The following is a 13,297-nucleotide window of genomic DNA, read 5'->3' on the forward strand; positions in this document are numbered from 1 at the left end:
GACAGAGCTGAAATTGTCCAAGGCTTTTGAAAGCAGGGGTCTTAAAACAAAAACAGATTTCAAGGGAGGTTATAAAGGAGGCAGTGTAAGACTAGGGTATGTAATAGTTAATCAGCCAAATATAAATCATGGCATAAATAAGAAAAGAACTGGAGACAGACGCCCTTGAGATGCATGAATAGAAGTTTTATATGCACATTTTTAACATTGTGAATAAATATAATAGAATGACAGAGTGGATTATACGACTTTAGAAATCATATAACTGTGCGTGCGTGTGTGTGTGTGTGTGTGTGTGTGTGTGTATGTATATACTTACATAACCCTTGTCACCAACCAATATGAGAATATGATCAGATCACAAACTGGATTTTCTCCACTGAAAAGTGCATACATGAACATGTGTACAATATCATACATGAAGTATTCACAGGCCAATGGATCAGAATTCTGATCCTACGCCTAAACGTATTCTGAATAAACTGACATGTCCTCTTTCATGCCCGTGGTTGTGTGTTTCATCCTCTCTGCTTGTAATGCTTATCTTCATTTTCTCATCTACCAAGCTGCTGCTCCTCCTCCAAATTTGAAGTTAAGCTTTCCCTTGTCTGTGAAGCTTTTTATGATTCTTAAGAAACCCTAGGGGCACCTTCCTCCTATTAATGTCTGATCTTTCGCTACTAACACTTATCACTTTGCTTTGTAACTGTGGGTTTGCAAGTCTGCTTAATCCATCCTGCTGTGGATTATTTGAAGGCAGGACTAAATCTCTTCATTTCTGAATCATTATTACCTAAATGAGTGCCTGGCAAGTTCTGAATAAATTTTGCAAATAAAAGCGAGTCCTAAAAGAGGTTAGGGAACTTAAGCAAGTCAGTGTCAGAACAAAGCCAAAACTATGGTGTTTTCCTTGCTCAGTTTAAGTTTCTCTTTATTCCTCTTGCATCTATCTGCTTTTAAGGAAGAAAACATTTTTACACCAGAAAATGTCTGGTGGGGCAAAAATGGACTAAAGTGCACATTGAAAGGTCATCTATAAGGATCAGTGCTCCCCCTTGTGGCATCTCAGGAAGGTGGAGGTGAAAGTGACCATGGACTCCTCAAGGTCTGTTAAGAAGCAAGATGGATCTTTAGCTGGGTGAGAGTAACAGTGCCCCGACCTGTGTTCCCCCAGGAAGAAGTTAATCAGAAGATGTTTCCTTTCACCACAAGCAAAAAATTAGCTTTATTTCAAGTCTTCACTCATTTTCATTAGATTCCACAGGCATCTGAGTAGGTTCTTTAGGCAAATATTGTCAGTTACATTATTGAGAATATAAGTCCTCATAATAAGCCATTGAAATAGGTTGTCTCATTCTAATGTTACCAGGTAAGACAACTGAGGTTCAGGATGTTAAAGTAATCCTTGCAAGGGTGGACAGCCTGAAACACTTGTCTTTGAAGTCCTCTATGTAGCATACTTTCTACCACACTCTGCCTGTTTAACAATAAACATTTGGGTTGCTGAAAAACAAGCTAGCGATTCTTGTTGCCAGAAATCTGTTAGCTACCAAGTAAGCAAAGGAAGCTGGCTTTCAGTGGAAAGCTCAGATGAAGAACTCAAAGCTGCTTTTCTCCTGCTGCTTTTTTCTATATGGAGATTGCAAGTTGCTAAAATATTAGCTGAAGACAAGGACTACCCCACTGGGAGGTGGTGGATATGGTGGAAGGACAGCTGAAGGTACAAGGATTTCTCTGTCTGATGCACAAGCTCAGACCTCCCAAGTAGCCAGCGGTTGGAGGAGAAAGGAAAAGTCTTCAGACTATCCTCACGCAAAGGCTCCAGAGCCCAGCCTGAAGCATTTTTCTTATCTAAGACTTAAGACATTTTTTTAACCAAGCCAAGAGATTGAGAGCACACTGCAACCAATAGGGATCTTTTAGGATGATTGGATACTGTCTTTACTGGCATAGGCAAATATCCGCTTTGCTTTATAATGTTTTCATAACTCAGTTTCCTCTCCTCTAGTCCTGCCCCCCTTAGATCTAACAAACACCTAAATCACCACAAGAGCATGATTAACACATTTCCATATCCTGAACCCCTGCAAGGCAACGATCAAAATAATAGCTAACACCTATCAATCACTTACTGTGTGATAAGTACTTTACCTTCATGATTATCTCATTTAATACTTATAGCAAAGTATATTGTGACCAAGACAAGTTCAGAAAACTTGCCCAAGGTTACAATGAGTAGTCAGTGTATCTAAGATTAAAAGTAAATAATCTGACCCCATCACATTACCCAATGAACTAAAAATACAAAAGGTGATCTCCCTGAATACCTGAGGAACTACGTCTCTACCTGTAACCTGCTCCCTTAGTTGCTCAGCACATTTGAGAACCATAGAAGAAAGAGGAAAGCTAAAGCTTCTTATTTCCCTCACTGTACAGCTGGTTAGATTGATGAGTACTAGCCCATGATCTAGCCAGCCATGTATTCCTTAAGAAAAATAATAGTGATTAAAATTACCACTGAGAGATAACATTGCAGAGAGATTTTATAACTGAAAAATTTTGTAAAAAAAAAATACAACTGGGTATGTTTGGTACTTTGATTTTAAGTTGATCTTTTGGTTGCTAATTTGCTTTGTCAATTTCACTTTGAGAAATTCCTGGATATTGTGTCTCCACAACTTTCCAGAGGTTGCCACATCCATCTCTGCCTGTTTTCTTTCCCACAGAATCCCTGCCATCCTTTACTGCTCAGTACTATTTCTAATAGCATTTTCAGTGTTGACCTGAGGGTTGTACCTGTTGTTGCCCTGGTCTCCGCCACCTGGCCTTACTGCACATTAAGAGAGGCTCAAATTTGTCCACACCCATTCTTATCTCAATCAATATGCATGGAATAAGGGCCATCGGTCAAAAGGATTGAGGAAGGATCTTCCCTAAAACACATGGCTGTCAGGGTACAAAGCAGGCTTTGCCAGCAGGGTAGGTATGGGTGATGGGAGAAATTGGCAATGACTGCCACCATTAATATGGCTTGTTACAACCAGAGTGTGGCCGTTGTAACAATCGTGGAAGACAGATCTGTCTTCCAATCTCAACTCTGCCACTTCCGGTCTGTGTGATGTTGAGAAAGTCATTTGCCAATCAGAACTTCATTTTTCTGGACTCTAAAATGAGGATAACACCTACCTAATACCTTTGTTGTGTGGTAAAACAAGTAACAGACTGGGGTCATTCTCTCCTTGAAATTTTAGGATATACAGATTAGGGACCCTATGATGGTTAAGACCACGCATATCAGGCTTCACATCCTAACTTGCTCCACTTAACAACTGTGCAAATTTGACGAATTTTTCTCAACTCCTTGACCCTGTTTCCTCATCTGTAACATGCAGTTGAAGTTACCTACCATATGGAGTATAGAAATAAGACAGTATATATAAGTAACTGCAGTAAGACCTGGCATGTAGATTCTAAATCCCTTTATTTCTTCTACTAAAGCGCCCATTATTCTTGACTCTTTGATACTGGAGAGCAAGAGGGGAAGAGGAGATTGTCCCCAGTAGTGCCCTTGTCTTCTATCTCCTACTTAATAACATAATAATAGCTACTGCTATTCTCACCACTTCTAATATGACTGCTTTGACCACTAGTGCTGCTGCTGCTGCTATTCTGGTATTATTTATTGAGCACGAACTATGTAGCTATATGTAATGCAATGTGCTCTTTACCATGTTATTGATTTTAATCTCAGTGTAACTGCTTTCAATCAAGTTTTTATTGCATGGCCTTGAAAAATAGCCATTCCATTCCTGTCCTGGGTTTTTGCAGTCCAGGGTTAATGCAAGAAGCTTTCATTAGTAAACCATAAACTCTAGAAGGTGTGAGTAATAGGACTCGGTCTATGCATCTTTTCTTTTTATCCATCTCAGCCCCAGCACCTGCTGATGACTCCCTCTCTGAGTGATTTCACAGTTTGTCATCCTAACTGTTCTGAGTTCTTAGTGTTTCACTGCAGCATTTTGCAGGCAAGCATAAATCTCCAAATCTTCAAATTTTGAATCGGCTAGAACAAAATCTCAGCATTGCTTTTTATGCTGTTAATCATTCTCAATTGGTTCTTTTCCTTTTGTCCCAGTCATTATAAATGGCAAAAAACAACAGAAACAGAAAAGCAATCATGAAGCCACATCCTTGGATGTTGTTAGGAGAAAATAAAACAACATTCATTTCTATTCTGTTGAACATGTACTTACTCTAAACAAAAGAAATTGATGAACTAAAACAAACAAAAATGTTTCTCAGCCCTGCGTTAGACAGATAAGCGAGGACAATAAATATCAAGGCTGTTATTTCTTTGTTCCAATTTTCTATCCCTGTTCCTAACTGATATTCTCTAAGGTATCTGAGATTAGATAACTATTAAAGTTTCATTCTGGATTATTTTGGGGTTTTACTGAAAGCTTATTACTTGCAAGCCTTTGGAGGTAAATAAAGTTTAATGTATTACTATCCCGACAGAATGTCAGACCTGAAAAGCATAAGGATGAGGTTTTTCCTGGGGCAACCATCTCATTTTGCAGCTGAGAAAACAGGCCCAGAGTCCCCTGAGATGTGTGTGTGTGTGTGTGTGACAGTTCAGAGGGGACCCTCTTTGTAACACGATACTTTCTGTATACATAGTCCTTTGGCATTCTTTTTAAATTGTGTATGCTGAGTAAGAAGTTACCTTTGAGGTCTTTAAAAAATCAAATTTTTCCACTAGTGTAGTAAAGCAACACTACTATGATCAGATTTGGCTTGTTTATTCCAGCACCCACTGAGACATCGAGGAAGGACAGGAAGGACAGTGGAAAAGTTTGACTAAATATAATTGAGGAATAATCCTCTTTCCTCAGTACAAAGGAGCTTTTCAGAGCCTTATTGCTGTCCTACCTGGCTGGTTATAATTTGCTGGGCATGTAATTTCTGTGTCGGGAGCTGTTCACAAGACAAAAAGCACAGATTGCTATTGGGAGCCTTGTTAATTGTTAATAATTCTTCTTCATTCTAGTCCCCACCCAGAATCCAGAAAAATTTGCTACCAGGTAATGCTAGCTGTTCAAGCTTGAAACTATTTTCAATAGAAACTTTATTAGGAAAAATAATCCAGTAAGTTCTATACACTCCTTCCATCTTAGTTCCCACCATGTTTCTCCCTGTTACCTACAACAATCCTGTGGTGGCTTCCCTTCCCATGTGGTGGCTTCTCCTGCTGCTGGCCTTACCTCCTGACATAAATGCTGAAAGTCACCTCCTCCAGTATCCTTCCAAGTATCTAAACACTACGGTGGCTCTGTCTTTGCCTGCTTCAACTGAAGAGTGAGAAGCTTCTGGTGGCTGTGTGATTGTCAGCTTTGTTAATTAGTAGGTCATAGTCTAAGCATTTCTCCTCACCCTCACTGGTGCCATAACTCTTGGTGACCAGATTGAACATCCGATGAGGCCCAGAGGGCAAAAGTGACTCTACCAGTGACTGGACCCTGCTCATGGCAGGCCAGGATTAAGGGGGGGACTTTGCTCTCCTATTTTTCAGGTGAATGTTACACTGTTTGAGACAACTTAAGGGAAGTAGAGAGAGTGAGTGTGCCCCCTGGTAGTTTTAATCTGGTCAGGCAGAAGAACACAAATGGAGCAAAAGTCTCAAAGCAAAACCTCTTACTCAAAAGACAGTGTGTCTTAGTAATTAAGAACAAATGATTTGAAGTTAAGGAGGCCTATGCCTGAGACCCAGATGTGCTTCTAACCCACTGTATGGCCTGGAAACATCGTTTAACCCCACTGAACCTTAATTTTCTAACCTCTGGATGAAATCTATGATACCTACACCATGAGGTTGTCTTGAAGAACTAGATGATGTAATGTGTATAAAAGACCTAGATGATCACCTAATATGCACAGGCCAAGATGGTAATTATCACTATCAAGATGAGCCCTGCTGCGTTCTCACCCTTATTTGCCCTTTTTAGTTTTTTGAAAACCTTGCTATTTCAGTCATCCTTTTGAGATGCTTTTCAAGGATTAGCTCTTAAGATCACATGGCCCAATTGGCCATCTCCCAGAAGGTTTAACAAAACCTGACCAGGTTGCCCCTTTCACCTTCTTGCAACCTCTTCCCCTATCCCCAGGGGTCCTCTCCACCACTCCAGATCATTCCTTTAGTGTAGAGCTGGGCAGCAAAGTGGATATCTCTGAAGGAGGTAGGAAGCCAGACTCTACTGCTTACATTGCCATGATCCCGCAGTGCATAAAGGAGGAAGACGCTCCCTCAGATAATGAGAATGGCAACTGTATGAGCCCAGAGTTCTACCTGGGCTCTCCCCAGCATAGCCCCTCTGCCAGGGGCTCCCCAAATAGAAGCCTCCCATCTCCAGGTGTCCTCTGTGACTCTGCCCGCCCCAAACCTTATGACCCTCCTGGAGAGAAAATGGTAGCAGCGAAAGTAAAGGGTGAGAAAATGGATAAGAAACTCAAAAAAATGGAGCAAAACAAGACAGCAGCCACTAGGTACAGCCAGAAGAAGAGGGCGGAGCAGGAGGCCCTCACTGGGGAGTGCAAGGAGCTGGAAAAGAAGAACAAGGCTCTAAAAGAGAGGGCAGATTCCCTGGCCAAGGAGATGCAATACCTGAAAGATTTGATAGAAAAGGTCTGCAAGGCAAGGGGAAAGAAAAGGGTCCCCTAGTTGAGGGTAGTCAGGAGCGCAAGGTGCTTGTACATAGGAGTCTCTCGCTGTAGCTGTGTGTTCGAATAAATTATTTTGTAGTGAAAGAAAAATAACCACATGGCTTTGAATCAGATACAGCTAGGTTTGAGTTTGGACTACAGTGTTTGTTTACTATTTATGCTACTCTATGCAGGTCAATCTACCTTTACAAAGCTCAGTTTTTGAACTTGCAAAACAGGAATAATACACATATATCTTGATAGAGATGGGCCTAGTTAGAAGATTGAATTAGATTAAATGAGACTATAAATTTTAATAAAAGCAAGGACCCTATCTTGTACCACATGGTGTTCCTTGCATCTGGCAATGTGTCTTGCATGGAATTAGTGCTCAATAGATAGTTGTTAAAGGAAACAATTAATAATGCATGAATACAAGCTTGTAATACAGTATCTTGCACATATTAAGTGGAAACTATATCTGTCATATACCAGTTAAAGTATAGGAGGGGGAAACAAAAGTGTAGGGCCATTTAATATTTCTTGCAATAGACATCCATCTGGAATGGCCTCTCAGACTACCAAGATGCCTCCGTAAATGACTCTGACTATTCTTAATAAATAAATGCCAGGAAGACAAATTTCAGAGAAGGTGGAGTCAGAAGAAATTAACAGCTGATTCTGAGCCTCTTGTAGAGACCTCCAGACTGGACAGAATAAGTTCTGACATTCGAGAATGCTTAGCGGGTAGGCGAGAAGAGATGCTACTGAAGGATGAGAGCTTGCATGAAACAGGTGACTATAAGGAAGGGAAAAGGGTTGAAATTATGAGTACCTGGCCTTAAATTCTTCCTTGAAACCTGGAAAAGTCACATCGTTTTGGTCTCAGTTGCCCCATTTATAAAACAGAAATAACAGTACTTTGCAGGATTATCGTGAAAATTAAATGAGAGAGTGGATATAAAAGTGACTTGCAAAACTCTGAACCAAAATAAGGAGTTATCCCTTGAAGATGGAACTTTGCTTTCTTCATGATTCTATTTAACTCAGAGTCCTGCTTTGGTCCATATTGACCAAACCTATTTAGGTTTCCATCTTAAATCATTAGTATTCTCTGGATTTTATGGGCAGAATATAATTCATATCAATACAGCAATATTAATTTTATCTGTTTTGAACAAAGTACATTTTTAATTCTCTGAAACCCTCCCTGACTACCCTGGAAGTCACTTACTCATACATCTGGCTACCACATCACCTTAAACTTCTCTTTCCTCTTGACTACATTTGTTATCTGTTATCTCTTAAAGAACTTAAGCTGGAATTCTGGTGCTTTAAGAAACTCTCATTAAATGACTGTTGAAAAAATAAATATATATTTGAACTAAGAATGAAGTATGTTGCCAATTATGTGGTAGACAACATAGAGCATAAATCAAGTGTGTACTACATATAGAGCATCCCTAGCCTAAAAATTCACAATCCATGCTGCTTCAAAACTCACAGCTCTTTGATGGCGACATAGTGACAGAGGTGGAAAATTTCACACCTAATCTTATGTGATGAGTTAGTCAAAACACAGAACATTGTTTCATGCACAAAATTAAGAAAAGTATTGTATAAAATTACCTTCAGGCTGTCTGCATATGGTGTATTTGAAACAAATGAATTTCATGTTTAGATTTGGGTCCCATTTCTAAGATATCTCAGTTATGTATATGCAAATATTCCAAAATCCAAAAAGATCTGAATCCAAAATACTTATGGTTCTATGCATTTCTAATAAGGGATACTTAACCTGAATATATATAAAGAGCATAGATAAAATCCTATATTATGGTCCAAAATATCAGCCACAATGGAACCCCAAAGAGCTGATCTCACTGGCACTGTGGCACCCACAAAGCTAGTATTGTGTAATCACAGACAAAAAGACAAAATATACTTGAATTCTGGTCCTAATCTGAAACAACCTTGCTCTAAAACTTTAGATCAGTACAACTCATCTCAAGACATTAGTCTTATTATGTATCAGTGTGGGGGTTGAATCTCTTTTCCTTTATAAACTTTGATTGTTTTCCTAGAGTTGACAATTGCCTACTTGTTTTATTCCTTTGGCATTTTTATCTCCTTTATTAATTTTCCCCAAGCACTTCAACAGAATTGCCTAAACCTCTCAGTACTATTTATCATATTGTTAAATTCACTGCCTAACTCCTTCTGGAATCCTCTCTCATAATGTTATAATCTTAAAGGGTTGCTGCGTATGCCTTCCACACAGCTTCTATGCAAGATAAGCGGAAGATTTACCCTGGAACTTTTCTTCAGAATCATCCTGAGGATTATCTGTTTCTCTCTTTTGTATCTGGAATATGTTTCTTTCTGTCAGCTTCTGTTTTCTTTCAGGAGGAGCGTATCTTCTAATAACGTATTGAGAAAGAGAGATGAAGGAATGACACTTCTGAGACTGCTTAAATAGCAGTGCCTTTATTATATCCTTATGCTTTACTTTTTAGCGATTGAGATATAGAATCATAGATAAGAAATTATTTTCCCTTAGAATCTTGTAGTATTGTTCTACTTCTGTCAAGCTTTTGGTGTTAATATTGCACATTTAAAGTTATTTAATTTTAGTTTCAGTGCTGATATTTCTCTTTGGAAGGTAGTACATATTTCCTTTATATTTGATGTTCAAAATTTTCATGATGATATGTCTTGACCTGAGTTTTTGCTTTTGTATTTTTATTGTTTTGCATTTTTTGTTAGAGACCATGTTTGTTTATTTAGAAACTATAATTTCATTTCTTGATAATATCCTTCCCAATAGTGTCTCTTTTTTCCTTCTGGAAGGTATATTAGTCAGATGATAGATTTCATAGGTTGAATCTCAAATTCAGTGCTTATCAAACTGTATCATGCATTAGAATCACTTGGACGCTTGTTAATACACAGATTGCTGGACTCACTTCCAGTCACTGATTAAGTTGGGATGATGGTTGACAATTCCATTTTTTAACAAGTTTATAGCTTACTGCTGCTAGATATCCTTTGAGAACCAGTGTTCTAATTTTCTTATTCTGATATCTTCTGTTTTTCATATCATTTTCTTTTTATTCCCCTCTGAATTAATACCTACTCATTGCTGTCTCAATTTTTGGTCAGATTTTAATTTTAGCTATAATATATGTCCTAAAGCTCGCTCTTTTGTGTTTTATGGTTAAGAATATAATACAATTTTTAAAAAATAGAAGTAAAATTTACATACAGTAAATATAGATATCAATTGTATAATACAGTTATGTGTATCTCTAACCAACATCCTGATCACAGCATAGAATTTTTTTCTCCTGGATGTTTCCCTGTGCCCACTTCCAGTCATTCTTCATTCCAACATGTCACAACTGTCCTGATTTACATAACCATAAATTAGTTTGTATGTGAATTTCATATACATGTAAACATGCATTATGATCTCTTTTGTGTCTGACTTCTTTACTGAACATATTTTTGAGGTTCATCGATGTTGCATTTATTGTGGTTCATTCCTTTGTATTGATGAGTAGTATTCCATTATATAAATATAATACAATTTATCTGTTTTTCTAGTTGATACATTTGTATATCATAATATATAGAAATTGACTACCCCTGTCCCTAGTTTTTGGCTATGATAAATAGGGCTTTTATAAGCAATATTGTACATATACGTTGTGGACATTTTTATTTCTTGTTAGACTAGAATTTCAGGCTTGTTGGGTTAGCAGTATATTCAAACTTAAACTGCCAAAAAGTTTCCTAAAGTAATTGTATCACCTTATGCTTTCACAGGCAATCTATAGGAATTCTTTTTGTTTTGTATCTGACATTCGATGTTATCATTATTTTAATGTTTAAATTTCTAGTTATTGTGAAGTGGTATTGCATTGTTATTTTAATTTGAATTTGCCTAATAATTTATAATTAAAAAATTTTTCTCACGTAATTTTTGACCATTTAAATATCTTATTTGATGAAGTATCTGTCAAAACTTGTGCCAACTTACAGATTTGTAGAAATTCTTTACCTATTTAAGATAAAAATTATCTTTCAAATACAAGTATTGCAAGTACTTTTTCTCAGACTATGGATTGTCTTTTCATTGTTAACAGTGTCTTGGATAAAAGTTTTAAATTTTGACAGAATGGGGAAAAATAATTCTTCTGTGTATTGCTTTTTGTACACTAAGAAATCTTTGTACACAAGTTGTAGACATTATTCTAAATTTTTATTTGGATGGTTTATTATTTTAGTTCTTATATTTAGTTCTGTAGTGTAATTTTTTCTTTTTATTAATTTTTACATAATTATATGGGGTACAACATGATGTTTTGATACATGTATAAATTGTGCAATCATCACATCAGAGTAATTAGCATATCCATTACATTAAACATTTATTTCTTTGTTGAGAAATTTGTTAACATTTAGTATTTCTGTGTAACACCATTCAAAAACCTGTCTTTTAAGAATTTTGAAATATACAATATATCTGACTATGGAACAGACTGACGGAACTTATTTTTCCTATTTAATTGTAGCTTTGTACCCGTTGGCCAATCTCTAACCATCACCCACCCTCACCCTAACCCTTACAGTCCTCTGGTAACCATTATTCTACTCTCTACTTCAGTGAGAACAACTTTTTAAATTCCACATATTAGTGAGATCATGTAATATTTGTCTTTCTGTGACTGGCTTGTTTGACTTAACATATGTCATTCAAGTTTATCCATGTTGCCATAAATGACAGGATTTCATTCTTTTTGTGGGTGAATAGTATTCCATTGTGTGTGTGTGTATGTGTGTGTGTGTGTGTGTGTGCGTGCGTGTGTTTATTCATTTGTTGATGGATATTTAGGTTGATAACATATGTTGGCTATTGTGAATACTGCAGCAATAAGCATGGATGTGCAAATATGTCTTCAACATACTGATTTCATTTTCTTTGACTATATACCCAATTGTAATGATATTTCTGGATCTTACAGTGGTTCCATTTTTAATTTTTTGAAGAAACTCCATACTGTTTTTCATAATGGCTGTGTTAATTTACATTCCCACCAGCAGCGTGTAAGAGTTCCCTTTTCACCACATTTTTGCTAACACTTGTCATCTTTTGATTTTTTAAAAGTTGGCATTCTGACTGGAGTGAGTTGATATCCCATTGTAGTTTTGATTTGCATTTCTCTGAAGATTAGTAATGTTGAGCATTTTTTTAAAAATTTCTGTTGATCATTTGTCTCCTCTGGAAGAATTTCTGTTCAGGTCCTTTGTACATTTTTGTTTGAACATTTTGATGTTGAGCTGTTTGAGTTTTGTATATATTTTAGATGTTAGCCTCTTATCAGATGGATAGTTTGCAAATATATTCTCCTATGCTGTCAGTTATCTCCAAAACAGCATGGCTCTGTCATAAAAACAGAAACACAGACCAATGGAACAGAATATAAAACCCAGAAACAAATCCATGCAACTATAGACAAACGATAAACAACAAAGATGTCAAGTACATGCAATGGGGAAATGACAGTTTCCCCAAAACAATGCTGGGAAGACTGGATATTCACATGCAGAAGAACAGAAATAGACCCTTATGTTTCATGATATACAGAAATTAACTATTAAAAATGTATCAAAGACTTAAATGTAAGATCCCAAAGTACAAAACTACTTGCAGAAAACAGGGAAAAGCTCCATGACATTGCTCTAGGCAAGGATTTTAAAAATAAAACCTCCATGCACAGTCAAGAAAAGCAAATACAGACAAATGGTATTTTATCAAACCTAAAAAAAAAAAAAAAAGCTTCTGCACAACAAAGAAAGCAATGAACAGAGGAAGGAGACAACCTATAGAATAGGCAAATATATGCACATATTATGATGTAATTTTAATTTAAAAATTCCTCCATGTTGTTTTACATAGGAGTGAGGCTCATTGCTTATTTATTTTTAAAATGGGTTTCCAGTTGCAGGATTATTTTTTTTTTGAAGTGGTTTTTATTTCTTTCATTGAGTTGCCTTGTCACTTTTGTTGAAAAGCTTTTGGCCACATATGTATGATTTTATTTCTGGACTCTATTCTATTTCTTTCCACTAATCTGTATGTCTATCTTGTACCAAATTCCCACTGTCCTCATTGGCTTTACAGTAATCCATGTAATATGGTAGTGTAAATTCTCCGAGTTTATTCTTATTTTCCAAGAATGTTTTGTTATTTTGAGTTTTTTTTTTTCCTTTTCCATAAAAGTGTTACAATTAAGTTGTTAATTTTCTCGCCCCACTCCCCGCCCGCCAAATAAAAAGCTTATTGAATCTTGTTTAGGATTACATTAGGTTTATCAATTTCTTTGGGGAACATTTACATCTTTATAAAATTATCTCTTCCAATTCATGCAAATTGTGCAAATTCTTATTTATTTAGGTATACTTTAATTTCTTTTTTTTCCCATTTATTTATTTTATTGCATTTTAGGTTTTGGGGTACATGTGAAGAACATGCAAAATTGTTGCATAGGAACACACGTGGCAGTGTGATTTGCTGCCTTCCTCCCCATCACCT

General features: G+C 36.8%; 1 protein-coding gene across 1 annotated transcript; it reads left to right on the forward strand.

The window, feature by feature from the left end:
* Positions 1 to 1,091: 1,091 nt before the first annotated feature.
* Positions 1,092 to 6,804, forward strand: LOC108293817 (cyclic AMP-dependent transcription factor ATF-4-like). Its single transcript, XM_037733827.1, has 2 exons — positions 1,092 to 1,138; positions 6,070 to 6,804. Exons 1-2 carry the CDS (start codon positions 1,092 to 1,094, stop codon positions 6,716 to 6,718), a joined length of 696 nt encoding a protein of 231 aa, XP_037589755.1. The 3' UTR covers positions 6,719 to 6,804.
* The last annotated feature ends 6,493 nt before the right edge of the window (positions 6,805 to 13,297 follow it).

The sequence above is a fragment of the Cebus imitator genome, unplaced genomic scaffold (genome assembly GCF_001604975.1).
Source record: "Cebus imitator isolate Cc_AM_T3 unplaced genomic scaffold, Cebus_imitator-1.0 Scaffold549, whole genome shotgun sequence".
Classification (NCBI taxonomy): Eukaryota; Metazoa; Chordata; class Mammalia; order Primates; family Cebidae; genus Cebus; species Cebus imitator.